Source organism: Centroberyx affinis, unplaced genomic scaffold, assembly GCF_046629955.1.
Source record: "Centroberyx affinis isolate AG114_WGS23_722 - 3 ecotype Tasmania unplaced genomic scaffold, CSIRO-AGI_Caff_v1 ptg000778l_1, whole genome shotgun sequence".
NCBI classification, from domain to species: domain Eukaryota; kingdom Metazoa; phylum Chordata; class Actinopteri; order Beryciformes; family Berycidae; genus Centroberyx; species Centroberyx affinis.
In genome coordinates, this window is record NW_027279386.1 from 26444 (window position 1) to 49186 (window position 22743).

General features: G+C 41.5%; 1 protein-coding gene across 1 annotated transcript in view; it reads left to right on the top strand.

The window, feature by feature from the left end:
• The window catches only part of LOC139644719 (sodium- and chloride-dependent taurine transporter-like), a 43019-nt gene extending 20285 nt beyond the window's left edge, over positions 1-22734 (top strand). The window contains exons 4-15 of the mRNA XM_071520176.1: positions 4443-4531; positions 6166-6311; positions 7307-7439; positions 10600-10734; positions 11715-11818; positions 11948-12072; positions 15506-15618; positions 16296-16433; positions 20427-20529; positions 20704-20804; positions 21195-21365; positions 22268-22734. Of these exons, the coding sequence (XP_071376277.1) occupies positions 4443-4531; positions 6166-6311; positions 7307-7439; positions 10600-10734; positions 11715-11818; positions 11948-12072; positions 15506-15618; positions 16296-16433; positions 20427-20529; positions 20704-20804; positions 21195-21365; positions 22268-22426 (1517 nt within the window). The 3' untranslated portion in view covers positions 22427-22734. The remainder of the gene's footprint in view (positions 1-4442; positions 4532-6165; positions 6312-7306; positions 7440-10599; positions 10735-11714; positions 11819-11947; positions 12073-15505; positions 15619-16295; positions 16434-20426; positions 20530-20703; positions 20805-21194; positions 21366-22267) is intronic.
• Positions 22735-22743: the final 9 nt, after the last annotated feature.

Consider the following 22743-nt stretch of genomic DNA (forward strand, 5'->3'; position numbering starts at 1 on the left):
GCTTTTCTCTCCTCATTATCTGTTATGTTCTCACACAGGCGATTCTTTCCTCTTCTCCTTTCTTCTCTTTTACTCAAGTCTACCCTTCTCTCCTTTAATATACTATCCTCTCCTTTAATCTCATCTCCTCTCCTCTTCTATCCTCTCCTCCTCTCCTTTTTCTTTTTCCTTTTTTCGCTGATTCTTTCCTCCTCTTGTTTCCTTTACCTTTTGCTCCCCTCCTCTCCTCTCTTACACTCTCTTCCTCTTTCCTCCTCTCTCTTTTCGCCTCTCCCTCCCTTTGTTTCAACCTGTGCTCCCCCACTTCTCCTCTCTCTTCATTTCTCTCACCCTCTCCTCTCCTCTCCTCTCCAGCTCCTCTCCTCTCCTCCTCTCACCTCCCCCTCTCCTCCTGTTGGCTGCCAGCAGAACAAGACTAATGTATTCATCGGTGTGTCTGCATCTGTTCTGAGTGGGATTTTTCTCTTCTCGCCTCCAACACCTTAATATTCATATTGAGGATTAGCAGCAGACAGACATAATGCCTCCTCTTTCTCTCTCTCTCTCTCTCTCTCTCTCTCTCTCTCTCTCTCTCTCTCTCTCAGATTTTCTCATCCTCTCTTTTTCTTCTCCCTCTCTAAATTCAATTTAATAACTTTATTGGCATGACTGTTTAGCAGAAACAATTTTGCCGAAGCAGCATGCAAAATGCCAATTTTTTAAAATGCAACACAGTTTATACATTCAAAGCATTTCTTTCATTATTCTCAATTTCACACACACACACACACACACACACACACACACACACACACACACACAGACACTCTCTCTCTCTCTCTCTCTCTCTCTCTCTCTCTCTCTCTCTCTCTCTCTCTCTCTCTCACACACACACACAAACACACACACATACACCCTCTCTCTCTCTCTCTCTCTCACACACACACACACACACACACATACCCCTGAGACGAAGCCCTGCCGGTGGTACAGAGTGTGCCGAATTACATGTTGCTATGGCAACGGCACGGCAACACATCAGAGAGAGAGAGAGAGAGAGAAAGAAAAGAGGCCGAGCGACGAGATCTGAGGAGGGGAGGGATGATTGAGGGATAAAGAAAGGAAGAGAGAGAGAGAATAGAGGAAGATGAGAGAGGAAAAGGATAGAGAGAGGGGGAGTGAAGGGAGGAGGAAACAAGGAGGGAGTGTGGGACCAACAAAAGAGGGAACAAAAGGAAGGAGGGAGGAGGGAGAAAGAAAAGAGAGGAGGTAGAGGAAAGAGAGGGAGAGAATAGGAGAAGATGGGGGAGAGATGAGAGAGAGAGACCAAGGAGGAAGTAAAAGGAGGGATGGAGATAAGAAGGAGAGAAAAGGAAGGGAGAAATTGGAACAAAGAAAATGAGAGAGACAAAAGAAAGGAGGGAGATGAAAGGACAAGGGGGAAGGGAGGGAGAAGGAGAGAGATGAGAGGAAGAGGAGGGAGACATGTGATTTCCCTGATCCACTAACTTAAATGGGATTAAAGCTCATCTGGGGGATTACAGAGTCATTATGTAGTTAACTGAGCCTATAGGAGACGATCATGATGGAGTACATGAAGAGGGTGGGAGGTGTGTGTGAGTGTGTGTGAGTGGGTGAGTGTGTGTGTGTGTGTGTGAGTGTGTGTGTGAGTGAGTGAGTGGGTGGCAACGTCCTCATCAGCTCACACTGTAAAGTGCAATCCAAGATTCAGGGAGATTGGTCCTTTGATCAATTTACCTGTTAAGTAATGAGAAAATAGACACTGCAATCATCCATGTGTCCCTGGTAGATCATTGGCTCCATGCTAACACTGAAGAATACACTATGTTGAGTGATAATAGCTCCAAGCTAACACTTTAGCATACATTATGTTGAGTTAAAGGCTCCATGCTAACACTTTAGCATACACTATGTTGAGTGATAGTGGGCTCCAAGCTAACACTTTAGCATACACTATGTTGAGTTAAAGGCTGCCTGCTAACACTTTAGCATACACTATGTTGAGTTAAAGGCTGCCTGCTAACACTTTAGCATACACTATGTTGAGTAATAGTGGGCTCCAAGCTAACACTTTAGCATACATTATGTTGAGTTAAAGGCTCCATGCTAACACTTTAGCATACACTATGTTGAGTGATAGTGGGCTCCAAGCTAACACTTTAGCATACACTATGTTGAGTTAAAGGCTGCCTGCTAACACTTTAGCATACACTATGTTGAGTGATAGTAGCTCCATGCTAACATTGTAGCATACACTATGTTGAGTTAAAGGCTGCCTGCTAACACTTTAGCATACACTATGTTGAGTGATAGGGCTCCAAGCAAACACTTTATCATACACTATGTTGAGTGATAGTAGCTCCATGCTAACACTTTAGCATACACTATGTTGAGTGATAGTAGCTCCCTGCTAACACTTTAGCATACACTATGTTGAGTGATAGTAGGCCGCTAGCATTATCCAATGTAAAAAGACTGACCTTTCAATGAAAAAAGTTGCTAGGGATTGTTATGATTAAAAACTAGAAGGTACTCGCAGAACACAAACGTCCGCCGTTATACCCCAAAACATCATTCCTATCACTTAAAGTTTAAGTGAAATTGATTTCATGACCCTGTAAACATGTGGAATCAAGTCTCATTTCATGTCATGGTTTCATGGCCAAAAAATTGTAAACAGTCAGTAAAGCCTCTGAAACAGCATTTAGACCATCATGGGGCACTAACACTCTCCACTGAAAGGATAATCAGACAAAGAATAATACCACAACATGTTCAAGCGTACTTGTGTGGAATCTGATCAGAATGTTGCATTAGAATCACTTCAGTTTAAGGGATTCGCATAAACAACCAGTGTAGTATCGATCAACTTCTGCAATAAACAAATAAATCAGTCTTACCCTGAACAACACCGCAGACAATTCTTCATTTGAATGTTATACAGTAGAGACAAATCAATATACTGTAACACAAAACTCTTCCGTTACTCACCCAGCCAGTTACAGACCGTTCCTTCTAAATTCATTCCTGTTGAAGTGAGCATGCAGTGGCTTTGTGCCTAAACGGCTAAAATGTAAACGTAAATGTAAACAGAGCGGGCGAGGTCAGCCGAGGTCACCGGATCAGCACCGGAAATGACATCATGGAGGAGGACGCATCTGTTTGTTTGATCAGCACTGTTCCGTATGATCTGAGCAAGTGTGTGTGTGTGTGTGTGTGTGCATTGATGTATGTGTTTCGTGTGGGGTAGACGCTTTCCAGCTGTTAATTAGCTGAGTGAATAAAAGGGGATGATAGGAGGGTGTAACGGTTGGGTGAAACATGTTGACATATACACACACACACACATACACACACACACACACACACACACACACACAGATGGCGAATGAGGCTGAGGAACTTTCACTCATACACACGCACGCACGCACACACACACACACACACACACACACACAGATGGCCAATGACGTTGAAGAACATTAATTTGGATGAGTGCCTTCTGTTGGCTGTGTGTGCTGAGTGATTGACAGATACACACACGTTTGTATTACTATACTTGTGAGGACCTTCATTGTCTGCAGTCATTCCTTAATCCCAAACCTGAACCTGAACCTAATCCTAATTCTCATTTTAACCCTAAATCCAAGTCCTAACCCTAAACTAACACTTTAAAGAAGTGAGGAGTGTCAAACTGTCCTCACTTTGGAGGATTTTCTCATGTTTCTGTCCTTGTGAGGACATTTGGCCCGTAAGTACAGGAATACAAGGACACCCACACACACCCACACACACACACATGCACACACACACACACACACACATGCACACACACACCCACACACACACACACACATACACACACACACCCTTGTATCTCTGTTTACTGGCAGCTCTGTCTCAAGGCCAGTATCGACGCAATGGAAGTCAAAACATCTCTCGCCTAAACACATCTAATATGAGCAGAGGACACAAGCATGACATTATAATAAGAATCTATCTATCTATCTATCTATCTATCTATCTATCTATCTATCTATCTATCTATCTATCTATCAAGTACAAGAAAGTACAATATTTCCCTCTGAAATGAAGTGGAGTGGAAGTATAAAGTAGCATCAAATGGAAATACTCAAGTAAAGTACAAGTATCTCAAGATTGTACTTAAGTACAGTACTTGAGTAAATGTACTTAGTTACTTTCCGCCACTGCCTTTACCTTAACCTTTACCTTAACCTTGTAATGTGATGACCAGGTGAAAATGGCGAGTCCAATTCATGCTGTTGTCACACGATCCTTTCCTGGTGGAGGAACGTGATCTTCATGTAATTTGTGCTGACAACATGCCCATTTCACTACTGTCTTTAGACTGTATTGAGTTCTTTTTGTATCTAATCATCCTGTACTCCCCCTCCCCCCCCCCCCTCTCTCTCTCTCTCCAGGTATTGGTTATGCCTCCATAGTGATCGTGTCCCTGCTGAATATCTACTACATCGTCATCCTGGCCTGGGGCCTGTACTACCTGTTCCAGGTATGTTTGGGACACTTTGGGAAGCTTGTTTCTCCTTTCTCACATGATCATTCTTGGATCACAGGAACATTATCAGGGCAGTGTGACCTGTGACCTTTGACCTCCCTACTATTGGCTGCTTGTATTGTTGTTGATTTGGGAATTGACGCTTATTTAACTGTTGCACTTACTGTAAGACGCTCTGGATTACTGCATCAGCCAAATGAATAGAAAGTAAAGTGTAATTCTAATTTTAGTCAGATTTTCCCAGCAGCACATGAACGCAGTTCATAGTTCTGGCTAAAAAACAATAATCGCCTAATGGTGGAAATCCCAGATCCGGATCACCATCAAAATCTAATCAGCTGATTTTTGGGTCAAGAGCGATCTGTCCACCAAATTTCAGCCAATTCTGTTCGTGACTTTTTGAAAAATCTTGCTGACAGACAGACAGAACGACAGGGATGTAAACATAACGTCCCTCAATTTTGTTGGCAGGCGTAATAATGAATGAAAGAACAAATGAATCATTGAATGAACGGCTGACTGACTCAACTCAATATATAAATCCACTGTACAGTTCTCTGTGAAGGCAGATGTTGAGTTCAGCAGAGTATCAGGTCAAAGTTTCTCTCTCCAGTGTCCCAAATCCAACATACAGTATACAGATCATGACCATCATGACCTGCCTCACTCACTTGAACGAGGGAGTTGGGGTGTGTGTGTGTGTGTAAGTGTGTATCAAGTCAAAGTTTGTAGGATACAAATCAATAATATAACAGTTTATTTTTCCACCTCACTCAGATGAGGTGTGTGTGTGTGTGTGTGTGGGTGGGTGGGTAGGTGTGTGTATTGGGTCAAAGTTTTTCTCCCCAGTGTCCTACATCCTGCGTACAGTAGAATGCAGATCAATACTACTGTGGTCTTGTGTGTGTGTGTGTGTGTGTGTGTGTGTGTGTGTGGTGAATATAAATTAAGTTCACATTAAACTTTAATGATGCCTGTGGGATCAAATCAAACAAATCATATTTGGTTACAGTAAAGAAAAAGAAAAGCAGGAAAAAAAAGAACTTCAGCATTATGATGTGTTAAACTAAATATCTAGGACTTTTCAATGCAATATGGTTTTAATAGGATAAAAACTTGGTAAGAGCATCATGAGTTTGATTTCTATAATCAGTTTCAACTTCTCTAAATTCAATCATTCCATACAAATTCAGAAAACAGAATTTAAATTCAGTCGTCTGCTGGAACAAATCTCATCACTTTCAATCTGAGTCATTTACACAAACACAAGATCTCAAGTCAAGACTTTAGAAACCTTTTCAAGTCGTCAAAGTACAAGTCAGAGTCGAGTCCCAAGTCACCAGAACCCAAGTCAAGTCAAGTCTCAAGTCTTCTCTTCATGCATCAAGTCAAGTCTCAAGCAGTTAAAAGAAGGATGTCATCCAGAACCAGTCATCCTAGTGGCTGCTCTGTCCTGCTGCTTTCTGCTTCTGTCATCAAAACCTGCTTGCACGGCATCACGCCAATTTTCGCTGCTTATTTTCCAAGTCAAGTGATCAAACTTCGTGTGAGTAAAGCGAGGTGAAACATCCCTCCTGTCTGAACTTAGGATAACCGTGTCTCTCTGTGTGTGTGTGTGTGTGTGTCAGTGTTTCCAGCCGGAGCTGCCCTGGGCCAAGTGCAACCAGCCGTGGAACACCGCTCAATGCGTGGAGGACACCGTCCGCAAGAACAAAACCCTGTGGCTGGCCGCCAACGTCACCAACTTCACCTCCCCCGTCACCGAGTTCTGGGAGTGAGTGTATACAGAAATACATATATTATATACACGCATGCATAAACACAGAGGGTAAGATTGTACTGGTAGACAAGGTACAATTAATTCCAGCTAATTCCAAATGAGCACGAACTCTGAAATGCAATGTGAAGGTTACATTCTTCCACCGTGAAAGGATTAAGTCAAAAGTTTGGACACGCCACATTTTTCTTTATTTTTACTATTTTCCACAGAAATTAGAATGATAGTAAAGACTATGAAATAACACAAATGGAATTATGCAGCGACCAAAAAAGTGTCAATCAAATCAAAACGATCTTATATTTTAGATTCTTTAAAAGTAGCCGCCCTTTGCCTTCATGGAAAGGCAAAAAGGCTTTGGAAAGAAATTCATACATAGGATCAACTTCACTATTTATATTTGTCTAAGAAACTCATTTCAAGCATTTAAGCAGAAGCCTTTAGATCAAAATGGCTTTCAGGAGAATGAGAAACACAGAACATTCAGTCAGGTGGGTCCAGAGTTTTGACTGGTACAGTTTGACAATAGAAATTAATTGGACACAACATTTTCACCTGTTTGTCATGTGAAAATGTTTGCTAATGGTTAAGTTAAGGCAAGTAAAACAAAGTTTGAGAACAAAGACAAAGATCAAAGACCGTATAGAACTGAGGCTTTCAAATGTTACAATTAATTGTCTCAAAAAGTGTGGCGTGTGTGACTGTTATCGATTTATACCACAACCTGTTCAATCCTCAAAAGCACACAGGTAGTACTTAAATGTCACAAGTTTGGTTCCCTTACTTACACACACTCACACACACACACACACACACACACACACACACAGTATTCATTTAAACCATGGGACACTGAAATTTCCCCCTGAAACTAGTAAAAAAGTGCGTTCAACTTTACGTCCCCCATCACCGAGTTCTGAGTTACATTGACACACACACACACACACACACACACGCACACACACTAACAGCCTCTGTCCTTCCCGTTGCAGACATAATGTGCTGGGTATCTCCAGCGGTATAGAGGATATCGGTCCTATTAAATGGGACCTGGCTCTGTGTCTGCTGGCCGTCTGGGTCATCTGCTTCTTCTGCATCTGGAAGGGAGTCAAGTCCACCGGCAAGGTAAATACGTGTGTGTGTGTGTGTGTGTCTCTGTCTGTGTGTGTATTAGTGTATTAGCGCAATGTTCAAGAATTGATTTGTCCGCTTTAACCATAGCCACAATCATAGTGAGTGCTCCAGAGTGTGACAGAAGCTCCTGCATCAGGCTGTGTTTCATGCTGCGTGAGAGAATCAAGCATCCCCCTCCTGCAGTGTGATCCTCATATGATGTTTCCACTGAGCTCCGACCCGGGGTGGAAGAATAGCAGGCTGTGTTCACGCCGAGTGCCGTGAAAAATCCGGGGCTTTCTCGGCGGCACGAGATGTTCGGCTGCAGCGTCGTGGCTCTGAGTCGCACATTTATTTGTCCGTCACTCACAGACCTTACACACGCATCCTTCTAGTCATTTTGTCTTGTCAAAAAACACAGTTTAATAAAGCAGAAATAACAGAAAATATTCCTTTCTTGAGTTTAGATTTCTGCCGTCTACCAGTTGTATGTCTCCAAACAAGCAAAAAGCCAGCCAGACAAAAAAACATTAACATTATTATATATTAGGGCTGGGCATGGTTGAAATCAATATCATGATAATCATAAGGATTTTTCTCGATATCGATATATATCACGATATGGTTCATGTATGCAAAATCACGTTAAATAATCAAATTAATGTTCATCTCACTGAACCAAATGGTAATGTTAGGTGTGATGTCAAACAAAACAGGAAATATTCAAATAATATTCCTACCATACCTCACTTTATGAGTTTTTAAGTAAGATTTGCTTGTCATCATCAATTTAGACAGCAGAAATGTGTGTCATGATATCAAATTATCTTCATATCATCATCATTATATATTATGGTTGTTGCAGCTATAGCATCGGATTGGAGTTTTAGTTCTACAAACATTACCCAGAGGCAGAGCTGCTCTGGAGGCAGAAATAATCTGATTGGTTGAGTTAAACCTCAGTGGGCGGAGCCAAAGAAGTTAAGACATGAAAATCACCAAAATCAGAGTTATGAGATTTTCACATGACAACATTACAGACGCTTTTGTCCAAAGCGACTAAGAATAAGTGCCTGCACTGCTGGAAACAGTCGACTCATGGATGGGTTGAACTTGTTTTTCACGAGTGTAGGAGCGCGCAAAACTAAAACTTTAAATCAGGAGTGAACGAAAACAAAATCCTCAACATCTGCACTGTTCATGTTTTATGTATGCTGGATGAATAGAAACACCTGGAACGTTATAAAGCCTCAACTTTGTTCTTTGGTTGACGGTGTTGTAAATCCCAACTGCAGTAACAATCAATATACAGCTGTATACAGACAGGCACTGTTAAAGAAAAGTTTAGATCTATTTCCACCTGTCAAAATCTACAAGGAAGTTATGGGTTTAAGAAACATTAGAGTTTTGTGTTACAGTACACTCTCTTGGTTTGGCTGTATAGCATTCAAGAAAAAAATCTCTGCTTTACTGATGAATGACAAATACAGGATGAATGCATGAAGGGGAACGTGTGCAGTGTCTTCCACTGTATACAGTAGTAATGCAGGACGGATGAGGCGTAAATGCATGAGGGGGACTTCCACAGTAGCTACGGCCATAAAAGCCCAGCGTCTGGGCTCAGCAGCCAGACCGTGTCCGACAACAACAACAACAACAGCAACAACAGCTCCCCCGAGACCACAGGCGGCTCAATCAATCCCAGACGCCTCTTTTTATAGCCTGAACTCTGTTCATCGATTGCTTTGGTTTGATTTATGCTTTCTGGCTGCCCCAGGCTGTAACTCTGGGAATAAAGTCGCTCCTACAAGGCCAAGTGTGGTCACTGCTCTCCAAATGCTGATATTGACTACTGACCTCTGACTGTTTATGTGTGTGTGTACTGTATGTGTGTGTGAGTGCGTGTGTGTGTGTGAGTAAAATCCCGTCAAACAGCCTAGATCCACACTCGGACCCATGGGAGCTATACATGCAAAACATTTTGTTCTCGCTTTACGCTACGAGGCATTATATTTATTTTACACCACATAATTACCCAGTTTCCCTGTGGGATCATTAAATTTTCAGCTTAATTGGATGTGAACAGTTTCCATGAGTCCCTCTGTCCACAGGTTGTGTACTTCACAGATACACAAATCTCACAATTTGCTCCTCAGGTCATTCTATCTTTAGTATTCCCATAATATTGCACACATTTTCTACTAATATGGCACATTACCCTAAACTAGAGTTTCTCAAACTGGGGTCTGGGAAGCCCCAGGCATCTTTGGAAGAGATACAAGGGTCCCTATAGGAAAATAAGGTTCAGTTTAATGTTGCTATAATTCACTGGAAATTATCCAGTCCTCTATTATACTAGAGATGGTACAAGAATGAATGTTGTAATCATAGGATTCACTCTCACCACTGTTATGGACAGTGTAGGCCAATAAACAATTCAATACTAAATCAACAACAGAACTCTTTCTGTGGGTCTTTACATGAGTCTGTCTGGGAGACTGCTGAACACTAGTCAAGCACCTCAACCTGAGAAAGAGAAAGAAAGAGAGTGAGACAGAGATAAACAGAGAGACAGAGAGAGTGAGACATGTGAGGGTTATGAGACCCACAACTCTTCCAGAAGTCTCAACAGTGAATTCTGGTTTACCAGTGCCTCCCCTTTCTATATTCTAACCTCAAACCAAGGGATACAAAGAAGGAAAAGTCAGATGCATCGAAGACTCTAACGCCTGCAGCTACTCGACAGAATTAGCTCTAGTGAGTAAAGATGCCATTTCATGCATGGGGTCTTTACGAGTCGACACATTTAACAAACAAAATTCTGTTTGAAAACACCTGAAACAGTAGCTAGCAAAGCAAATAACAACTTAATGTCGGTGTTATTGCCAAACTAGAACGTAATTTGAAACTCTAGCTTCAAAAACTAAAATATGGACTTTCCATCCGCTACAATACAAATTATGCTGCAGAATTTAAAATTTGTCTCCAATTAACGCTCTCGACATATCTGACTTTTGTTATTTTTATAGATTCCTTGCCTCACACTTACTTTCCCCCCGACATTGAACGTACACGTAGGCTTGCATACCGTATACATGCTATTTACTGCAAATTAAACCTGAATGTTGATCTCTGACAGTTCTCCTCTCTCTCTGTTTCCCCCCCCCCTCAGGTGGTCTACATCACAGCCACGTTCCCCTTCATCATGCTCATCGTTCTGTTGGTTCGTGGCGTGACGCTGCCGGGCGCCACTGAGGGAATCAAGTTCTACCTGTACCCCGACTTGGCGCGCCTCAAGGACCCTGAGGTAGGTGACCCTGGTACTGCCCCAATGGGAAAGTCTGTCATCTGGCTGCATATGAAGAGTTTGTCTCACAATTAGATCTCCACCATTTGAAGACGGTGACACCTACTCCAACTATTTATTGGTAGCATAAAATTAAAACAAATGAGCCACTTAGTCATGTCAAAATGATTGCACTGGGTCTTCTATATTTTAGAGATGTTGAATAATGAACTTAGATAATCTTTTTCCCCAAATTAGATGCATGCATTTTGTAAATAAACTGGTAACACTTTACAATAAGGGTCACTAAGTTAAGGGTTAGTTAATGCTTATTAAGCCTTAACTAACCCTTAATTAACAGTTAACTAATATGTCTGGTAATCATTTACTAATGGTGTTCATGTTAACTAAGGTATTAATTTATACATTTAATAGTCATCTTTATAAACTATTAAATAATGTATAAATTAATACCTTAGTTAACATGAACACCATTAGTAAATTACACATTAGTTAATGGTAATTAAGGGTAACCCTTATAAAGCATTAACCAACCCTTATTAAGCATTAACTAACCCTTAACTTAGTGACCCTTATTGTAAAGTGTTACCAATAAACTCTTCATATACTCCCATGTTCTCCTAATATGCAGCAGTGCAGCAAGGGATTCTGACAATATAACATTGGGCATATAATATCATAAGACCATATGACAGTCCAGTTGGTGGTTTCACCCTCACAAGTTCTCCTAACACCCCTACAAGAAGTCCTCTCTGTGTTATACAGACCCCGTCTTCCCCTAGTTTATTTGTTTGGAACACAAACCCATTCTCCCCTAGTTTATCTTTGTTACACAAACCCTGACTTCCATAGTTTATCTCTCTGTTACACACGACCCCATCCTCCCCTAGCCTCTCTTTATGTGTTGCACATTTCCCCGTGCTTCCCCTCACCAGTAGGCCTCAGCCTCTTTGTCCCTGCTCTCTCCCCCTACTCGGCAGGTGTGGATCGATGCCGGCACCCAGATCTTCTTCTCCTACGCCATCTGCCTGGGCGCCATGACGTCCTTGGGGAGCTACAACAAGTACAAATACAACTGCTACAGGTGAGGCGTCAGTTTTCGGGGAGGGGGTTAGCGGTAGGGGAGAGCGGGGTGGGTTGTAACGGGGAGGGGGATGACGGGATCCTTGTGTGTTCATTAACAAATCCTCCTCATGACGTATGTGTGACATAGGGACTGTATGCTGCTGGGAGCCCTCAACAGTGGTACCAGTTTTGTGTCTGGCTTCGCAATATTTTCCGTCCTGGGCTTCATGGCACAAGAGCAAGGGGTGGACATTGCCGATGTGGCAGAGTCAGGTACGAGGGTTCTGAAAAGGCGGCAGCGATGGTGGGCGCTGCTTCCTGGTTAACAAATTAAACAACAGTAACTGCAAAGAAAAACAGCAAGAGTTTGAATGAGCAATAATTGTATGGAATGAGTAAAGCAACGAAACCCAAAAGACAATTGGCCAATTGATTTTAGAATTGAATTCTGATTTGCAACTAAATGGATTCCCTGATTAATTCCTAAAAAGATGGCATCGAAATATGGAAGTTTCCGCAATCAAACACTCCTTGACAAAAGTAGAATATGAAGTGAGACCATTCAGAGAGAACGCATTTGCTCAGTTTGCGAGTGCATTTTACGAGCAAGGCAGGATGGATTGATCAAGATTAAGAGATTGCACAGCAAGAGACGTTGAGGAAAATGATTTTTTCTTTGATGAACAAGGATTAGAGAGATCGAGAGTTGGAAAGTCAAGCCAGAATTTACAGCCAGAGCTAGTTATGTAACAGTTTAGCTGAACTTGTGGAGCTATGCATCAGTTGAGCAGGACATCTTGTGCCAGCTCAAAAACAAACACAAGGTGCATGATGTAAAAGCTGTCAGTGCTTCGATCCTGAGTTGTGTCAACATGAGGTCTTATCTACTCGTGTAGACCTCCACCGTTGTTGTGGTTCCTATCTATTTGTACAGCAGTGACATATTGAAACTGTATATTAAACACAGTTCCAGGTGATGCACATGTTTTGTTTTGGGTCATTGGTTGTCTCTAGAGAGATTTTTTCTCAGTTCTGGCACATATTAGTTATGATATAATTGGAGAATTTTGTTTCTTGTCACCTCAGAGATGTATATTATATTGGTGAAGACTATTTGGCAGGTGTACCCCTTTGTTATCTGGCAGGGTACACAGCCAAGAAACTGTAACTAAATCACAAAACTCCATGGAAAACATGGGAATGGTGGCACTCCCAAAAATTCTGAAAAAGCAAGGCAAGATTTATCCTCAGTTTTATATTTTTTTTATTGATGGCCACATCAGGCTGATGTGTTTTGACAAAATCCTTCATGCTCATGAGAGTGCCTTAATGTGGCACTACAAATTGATTTACTGTATTTTATAATGTGATTTAATGTAAATCATTGGCTCTTTGCTACAGTGTACAGTCATTCTGTGAGGCAGCAGAATCAATGTTGTTCTTTATGAGGAGACCAAGTCAGAACAAGTTCAGGTTGATGTCATGCCTGGTTTCCCAAAAGGAATTCATTTATGCCTGTTATGCAAATCCCAAAGCAGATGAAAGATGAATCCAGACTGTTTCTATATTGGGCTCCGAGTTACATTCAAACAAAGGTGTTGAAACACCAGCTGACAACTGAAAGCTGATTTTCCAGAGCTACCTGTGGGTGGAGTTTGGAAAATTAGATTATCCTCTTTCTGGGAAATATTTCTGCCTGTATATAAATGAAGCTCATAGCCCTATGTAGATTCAGTCGCATTGCATCTGGTCTGAAATCAAATGGGACAAAAAGTTTAGGTGTCCCTTTTGCTTAAAATGGAACAAATATGCTCTTAGCATTACATGCTTTTGTGAAACCCAGGCTTCATCTTACGCCCCAGGATCAGACAGATTCAGGGAAGTAAAGTTAGCTAATCTAGCTTCAGGTAGGCTACTGTCCAAGCTGCTCAGGTTATCACAGAAGAGAAGTGTAGATCGGAAGAATGCTTGAGTGGAGCCAGACCGAGCCTCAGAGACACATGGACAACTTTTTGAGGTAGTGAAGATGGCCGACACAGTCGTTAAAGCACTTCACTTCATACTTTTGTTCCCATGCATATTGATTTTGTCCTATTTACTATTTCCTGAGCCTGATAAAGAGGCATTTGCCAATCTTCAAAAGGTGTGCCCATGTGTCATGACCTGAAGAACAGAGCAGTGCAGCTTGACAGCAGGATAGATGTTCATGCTCCACCTAGGTCATCAAGCTTTGGACCATTTTTATGCACCTGGTCAGTCAAAGTCCTGCCAGGTGAGCGGAGAGGAGATGCAAGTTAAGAAAACTTTAAGGAAGGAAACGCAAGTTAGTCTGCCTTAACTGCAACTGCTTGATTCTAATTTACCCAACAGATAAATGAATGTATTCTGCATGAGAGTTTACTCTTAAGTGGATTCTCAGAAAGCGTATTGTGCGTTCTTCACAGTGCAAAGTAAGCAGCAATGCTATGGCTTCTAATGAGTCAACAATTTGCTATGAAAACTGAAGTGTATGCAATGTAATATTTTATGTTTTGTACAGACGGGTCACAAAAAATCAAATTGTGCACCTGGAATATCATATCATGTGGGTTTTGTTTAATAAGTTGAGTTAGACTTGTTGTTTGAGTCCAGTTAGCATTTAACTTTTTGCTAGCATCTCTCCTCTCAGGGAATGGGAGATTGTATTTTCCCAGGTTTATTTTCCGAGTCAACGCGGTGTTTGGTTGGATGCCTTGTCATAATTCACAACATAAACTGAATCTATCTATCTAGCTATCAGCCGCAATGCTGTTTTGCTGTTTTGACTGTTTCCTTGTTCCTTGACTTCTGTTGTACAGGTTACAATCTAGCAGTAACATCAAATTGGATCTTGGAAAAATCCTTTGCTTTTACTTGAACTCCCGGTTTGCACCTGCTGCTCTTTTGCAGTGGTCATTTTGCATCCCTTCTTAGTACGGACCATGTTTAATTCAATCAGGGATGCAAAATGGCTTGAGTGAAAGCAAAATAGACGTTGACATATTTGAATTCATTTGAGAAACCAAGATGCGCTTGATTTACCTTATCTTGCCGTTGATTGTCCCCATGTTTGAGGCTTTTCAGCTGCCTGGCAAAGTGAATCAAGCGCACCTTAAGCAGGTTAAAAGTTTGAAATAATTTCCAAATGTATTTTTGCCCAGGGCTTTAATGTTCACCGTGGTCCAACTGTCTCATGGTAACTTATCTCAGAACAACACATTCACTAGTTAGGATCCACTTCATATACATACCTATATATGAAAATAGTAGTATGCCATAGTAGCATTTATAAATGTTTACAGTTAGACATGAGTAAGTAATGTGTTAGACAACTAGCTGTGAGGAAATAACGAGTAAGTAATGATGTATATTAGACGTACTGCATCTGAATTCTAGAGGAGGACAACATCTAGTTTTGTACAAACACACAACAATCTCACACACGCACACACACACACACACACACACACACACACACACACACACACACGCACATCCATCCCTAGTAGAGCAGCTCAGGTTTGTTCATGCATTCAAATCTGCTTCTGCGTCTCCAGTGGCTGGGGCCTTTGTTTTTCCCGCAGGGATGCAGATCAGATGAACCAACTGTACGATACTAATGTCTCTCTCCCCCCTCCACCTCTCTCTCTGCTCTCACCCCCCACCCCCCGACACCCCCCTCCTATAGGTCCAGGCCTGGCGTTCATTGCCTACCCCAAGGCTGTGAGCATGATGCCTCTTCCTACCTTCTGGGCAGTCCTCTTCTTCATTATGCTGCTGCTGCTTGGCCTCGACAGTCAGGTCAGTGAAGCCGAACGTCCGCACATGTTCAGCTGCTAGAAAGTGCATGAGAATAGCAATTTGTGTTGTCCCAAATAACCTCTTTCTCCTAACATGAAGCCAGAATTAGTAGCTTTTACATCTCTCACAGCAGGTCGTAGAATCCTGTTGACTTGGAAATCTTTTGTGCCTCCTTCTGTTTCATTTTTTCGTGAACTTTCATGACATTAAATGTTCTCTCAGAGGCTCAGCGGATGGGTTCTCTGAAAAGTGGCAACCCTTTATAATTGATTTTAATAATTTACAAACCCTAGTGTGCAGTTAATGTGGACTTGCCACATATTTATTTATATTTTATTTATTTTATTTGTAGAGGTCAACAATGGACCTCCCCTCAACTTAAGGAGAAAAACAAACAATAATAAAAAAGGAAAAAAAAAAAGAAAAAAACTAAGCAAACATAATTTAGAAAAATGCAACAAAAATAAAAAAAAGCAATCAGTAGACAACAATCCAATAAAAAAAAAAGAAATACATGAAAAACAATACAGGGAAAAAGAAGAGAAAAAAAATTGATTGATGTTGATGCTGAGATTGATGTTGCTGCTATTGTTCTTATTTTATTGTATTTAGAATATTGTAATATTAGTATTCATAAATGTACTTAGTAAAGCCTGGGTCTCTCTCTCCCTGTGCAGTTTGTGGAGGTGGAAGGGCAGATCACGTCGCTGGTGGATCTGTATCCGTCCTTCCTAAGGAAGGGTTACCGCAGGGAGGTCTTCATCGCTGTCGTCTGCTGCATCAGCTACCTGCTGGGCCTCACCATGGTTACCAAGGTAACGACACCATAAACACTGAAGTGAAAATGACAACGGCACCACATCATCGGTAGGAACACGCAACATCAGTAAACTCTTAAAACTAGGGGTTCATCAAGGGTTCTTCTGCGATCTACAGGGAGCCTTTCGGTTCCTCACTAGCAAAAAAAAATCCCTGAAGGGTTCCTTGAAGAACCTGCTGGGATTCCCCAATAGTTGGATTCTGATGGTTTTACTACTGTATAACTTTAAAGAAATAACTTTCAGCAGTAGTAGTGTAGGGTAAATGCAGGATAAAGGCACAAATCCCTCTGTACACAGTGCTAATACAGGATACATGTGGGATGAAAACATGAAGCAGGGTTTATTTTTGACCACAGCTGTATGTTTCCTAGATCTTATCCCATCGTTGAGGGCTAAATATGGAAAAAAAAAAAAGGAACACTAGCAAAAAAAAAAAGGAACACAAACAGTGGATCCATGTCGGACCCAAGGGGCTATTAGGGAAGACAAGACTCCATTTTTACTGTCCAGTCATTAAATTATATTACTGCTCCTGTTATGCAGGGACCCACCAGGCACATGTAAAATATATTACTCCATCCACAGCAGTATATGTCTGGCTTGGCGCTGGAAAGGGCATTTATAAAGATGACCTCACATCACATAGATACACAGAGCATAAAACACATAGGAGGAACATTTTATGGATGATTTTTTGATGGTTTGTTTTGGTCAGCAACCCAGTTTAGATGGGGTAGACCTTATATGAAGAGTTCAAAAAGATTTGGAGCACAACATTAAAACAAATTGTTGTAGTTTTTAAAGGATAATAGACTCGCTTTAGTCCTTGATTTACAAAAAATACTAACACATTTACAGATTGCATTCTCTATATTTTAGAAAAATAGAATGATAAACTTTAGCTGAAAGCACAAAATAAAAGAATTATGGTTCTTTTCCTTGGTTGACAAGGTGATAGTACTGACTGCTTTTCATGATAATATATCCAATATAACTCAACTCAACTTTATTTATATAGCGCCTTTCATACAAGTGCTTCACATAGCAAAATTACAACAATAAAACAATAAAATGTCAAATTTCACTAAATAAGAGTCAATCAAATAAAATAAAAATACAATAAAATAAACACCAGGGATAAACATAAAGTAAAAACCGATGATAACAACTTAAAAACTAAGGCTATAACATTACTCCAAATTAAAAGCCAGATTAAAAAGATAGGTCTTTAATTTCCTTTTAAAAATACAGAGAGAGCTTTTGAGCCATTCTAATATCCAGAGGCAGTGAGTTCCACAGTTTAGGGGAATAAAAACAGAAGGCACTCTGTACTTCTATGGGACACATAAGGAAGTTTTAAAAGAAAAGCAATTGAGGACCTTAGTGATCTGGCTGGAACATAAAATGAAAGAACGAATATACACAGTGGTGGAAAGTAACTAAGTACATTTACTCAAGTACTTTACTTAAGTACAATTTTGAGGTACTTGTACTTTACTTGAGTATTTCCATTTTGTGCTACTTTGTACTTACACTCCACCACATTTTAGAGGGAAATATTGTACTTTTTACTCCATTACATTTATTTCACAGCTACAGTTACTAGTTACTTTTCAGATCAATATTTTATATTTAAAACATTTGATCATCTTTATAAAATAACTATAAAATAGCATTGTTATAGATTAGACTACCCAAAAGTATAGCTAAATTGTTAAGATTAGCTTCAGGTTGACAACTTTAAAATGCTGCTTACATGTACATGTATGTCAATAAATCAGTATTAATATTCCAATAATTTATGAAAAATATAACTCTCTAAATGGGGACAGTTTGCATAATGAGTACGTTTACTTTGATACTCTAAGTACATTTTGCTGCCAGTACTTATGTACTTTTACTTAAGTAAGATTTTGAATGCAGGACTTTTACTTGTAACGGAGTATCTTTACATTGTTGTATTGCTACTTTTACTGAAGTAAAAGATCTCAGTACTTCTTCCACCACTGAATATACAGACACAATACACACTGATCATCATATGTGTACATGGTGAGCCTTTGGCCTGATTTGGAGCCCTGGCCCCCAGTTTGATACAGCAGCAGTGTACGGTTCAGACAGTTTGCAGATAGCTATTAGTGTCATTCCCTGGGGAAATGAAGGGTCTATTTATACTGTCAAGTCATGAGAACTTCCCTTCCCTCCGCATCGTATTAATAGAAAGACTGACTTAGCTTCGCCAAATCCCACTCCTCTTCCTCCTCTCTTTTTTTTTTTGTTTTTCGGTCTCTTGTCTATCCGTTCCCCTCTCCTCCCTCCTCTCCTCCTCCTCCTCCTTTTTCTCCCTCCTCCCTTTCATTCACTATGTTGCTCGCCTCCCTCCTTTGTCTTCTTTGGCTTTCTCCCCGTCTCTTTCTGGTATCTTCCTCCTTGCTTTTCCTTTTTACCCTCTTCTTCCTCCTTTCTTCTTTCTCCTCCCGTCTCTCTCTCTCTCTGTTTCTCATCCCTTCCTCCTCTCTCTACATCTTCCTCCCTCTTCTCTCCATCTCCTAAATTGTGTTGTCCTAATTGTCCTAAAAGTGAAACATGTCGTCCTCCACAAACTATTCAGTCTCCATCTTTGTCCCTCAGCCTCACTGCTGTGGTGTTTCTGCTCTGCACCTCCCACAGATAACCTGTCAATCAAACAGTGTGGGCGGAGCTTGGGTTTTCTGTTGATGCAGTTTGAGTTTCTCTTTTATCTAACTTTCCTGTCATTCCCCCCCTCTCCCTCACTCTCTATATTCATTCTTATACTTCTTTCAACCTCTCTTTCATCTCTGCTGTCATTCTCACCATCTTTTCTTCCTCCATCCTCATTCTCTCGCTCCTCTCCTTCCTCTCAAATCACTAACTCGCTCCCCTCCTCCTCCTCCTCCTCCTCCCCTCTTTCCGTTCTCACACCGTTCCCTCCCTGTTCCTCTGCTCCACCTTTCATTTTAACATTCGTCCTTCTCACTGTCATTCTATTTTTCCTCTCCCCCCTCGTCTCCTCCTCTCTCTTCTTCCTCTGTTGTTCCCATGACAACACCTTTTTATGGCTGCGGTGGCCTGGTTCGAGTTTAGGATTCCCAGAGATCTTCCAGGGTTCTCACACTGGACGTGCGCGCGCACACACACACACACACACACACACACACACACACACACACACACAGAGGCACATGCATACATGAACACACAATGGCATGCTCACGTGCAAACACATCCGCCGTTCACATATGGTAATATTCAGTCTTAAAAATACCCTCCCTCTCTCTCTCTCTCTCTCTCAGCAGTTTAGTTTCCCAGTTTTCCCAGTTTAGTTTTATTTTCCCCTTCAGTTTCTATCTCAGTGTGTTGAGCAAGGCACAAACACTGTCAGGGTCTGTGGTTCGATTCCCAGTGGGACCACCTACACTAAAAATGTATGTACTGAGGCACTTTAGATAAAAAATCATCCATTACCTATGTGGATACATTGAAATATTAATATACCATAGGGGAAGTTCAGCCTAATGTTTAGATAGAAAAACTGTCTAAAGTCTCTAAAGTATGATGAAAAATTGAAGTATTGCCTGAAATCTCACTGAAAGACTATGATCTATTCTAAGCCTCTCTCTCTCTCTCTCTCCCTCTCTCTCTCTGTCTGTCTGGCCCTCTCTGTCTATATCTCTCTTTGTACCTCTCTCTCTCTCTCTCTCTCTCTCTCTCTATCACTCTCTCTCAATTCAGTTCAACAAGAAATTAATAATCAATAAACCAACATTTCAGAAAATGAATCCCATCCCCTCCCATGTATCAATGTGTGTTATGTGTAGCTGTGTATTTTTGTGTTTATGTAACTCTTGTTTGTGAGGATATTATATATTATCCATTAAAAACAGAGCTTTTTCGCGGATTATACATTCATACTTATCTCTCTCTCCCTCCCCCCCTCTCTCTCTCTCTCTCTCTGTCTCTCTGCAGGGTGGCATGTATGTTTTCCAGCTGTTTGATTACTATGCAGCCAGCGGTGTGTGCCTTCTGTGGGTGGCATTCTTTGAATGTATAGCTGTAGCCTGGGTTTATGGTGAGTACCAGCCGAAAAACACAATATGAGCTTTTATGACCCAGGATCACCAAGATCGGATAACATTTTTTGATCAGTGGTTAATATATGACTGTGAAACAATCAGTGATGGTGCATTGTACAGCAGAGTGAGTGAGCAGCAGATAATCAGAAGGTATTTTACCGTCCTTGCAGGCGCTGATAATTTCTATGATGCGATTGAGGACATGATCGGCTACAGACCAAACCCCTGGATGAAATGGAGCTGGACTATTATCACTCCTTTTCTGTGCATGGTAAGAACTCTCTTTCACTGTGGATACAAACCGTCAGCAACTGCTTTGTTTTCCTACCAGCAAAATGTCAGCAGATAACGGACCGAGAACAGAGCCGGACCTTTACTTCCTCTTTTTTTCTTTTTGAGCTGTTCTTCTGCTTCCTGAAACTTACAGTAGTGTTGTAAAAAATCTCTCCTCTTCGCTTTATGTCTGTTAAAGGGATATTCTAGCATTCTGAATTGTTTTGGTCTTTTTACTTGTCATATTATGGGTCAAATTTAATATATAACAGCTGTAAAAACAAAACGTACAGCAGATGCAAATATCAAAGTATCCCAAGTATATCAAAAGTATATCAAAGCAATGGCTGATGGGAACTCACACCCATGCGTGTCTTCCTCTGTCCAGGGCTGCTTTATTTTCTCGTTGGTCAAATACAAGCCGCTGACGTACAACAAGGTCTACGAGTATCCTGATTGGTCCATCGGAGTGGGCTGGACCCTGGCCCTGACCTCCATGATCTGCATCCCCATGGTGGTCGTCATCAAGATCATCCAGTCCGACGGGCCGCTCATTGAGGTGGGTGGGGCCAGCGGCGTGTCGAGTCAAACTCTCATGTTGCGTTCGAGTGATGTCGGGTCGTACGTACTTTTCGTCACAACTCGGGACATGGGAGTAGTTCATGTTCACGTGCTTTAGACCGTAAATCCGACACCACTTGAACGCAGGTTTAGCCTAGCTACATATAAAGAAGCTATCTTGTAGCTACTCATCTTGTAAAAAAACATTAAGTCTGGCTCTCTAACCAATTACTTCTCTAAAATACATATTCTAGAGACACAGGAATATTTATTACTTCAGTTTTTGCTGCTTACTCTTGGTTGGTGGTAAAGTTGCTGATCTACAATTTTAAGTTTATTTCCTCGAGGAATTTCGGTTAGCTAATCCAGTGTCATCTTTTAAATCACTTTGTAGAACGTATTTCTATGGGCTTGTTTTTATGGAATTGTTTTTGATTTTGCCCATTTTTTAATCATGAATCTAACCTTGTTCCCTCCCTCTTCCGTCTCTCCCTGTCTCTTTCTTCCTCGTTCCCTTCCTCTCTTCCTCGCTCTCCCTCTTCTCCCCTCTCGATTCAATTCATTTAAATTATTTCTTCTCTCTCTTGTTACCTCGCCCCTTTCTTCCCTTTCTCTTCTTTGATCCCTCTCTCGTCTCTCTTTCTGCCTACCTCCCTCATTCCCTCCCTTTCCTATCCTTCTCTTCCCTCTTTCGTTCCTCCTCTTCCTTGCCTTCTCTCTCTCCTCCCTCTTCCCTCTTGTTCCCTCCCTCTTGTTCTCTCCCTGCTCTCTCTTTTCCCCATCTCTCTTTCAACGTGCCTCCCTCTCCCCCTCCTCTCTCTCTCCTTCCTTCCTTCCTTCCCTCCTCTCTCTCTCTCCTTCCTTCCTTCCTTCGTTCCTTCCTTCCTTCCTCTCCTCCAGAGGATCAAGGCGGTGGCGGCCCCGGTCCGTGGCGGTGCCAGCTCCCGGCCGGCGGACCACCGCGGCCCTAAGGAGCTCACCTACCCTCTGGACCCCAACGGGAACAAGGGCCTGCTGATGAAGGGCCCCACCCACACCATCGTAGAAACCATGATGTAAAGGAAGGAGGTGGAGGCTCTCCGTGAGATCGCTTTCCTCTCCTCTCCTCCGCTCTCCTCACAAAACGCTTCTACAAGCTAGCTAGCTATCTGTTTATCTGTCTGTCTGGTGGACCGATAAGGGTTTTGAGAAGAAAAAAATAAAAAGTTCCCATTTCAAATCTTTTAGGAATACTCGGGAAGGAAGTTGTTAGTTGGTGGTAGTTTTCCGACGAGGTTAGCAGTCACGTTTCAGATCTGCTTCTGCCTATTTGTAATATTCTACATGTCCCCCCGATGTCTTGATTTAAGACAAAGTTGGAAATTAGCACTTGCTGG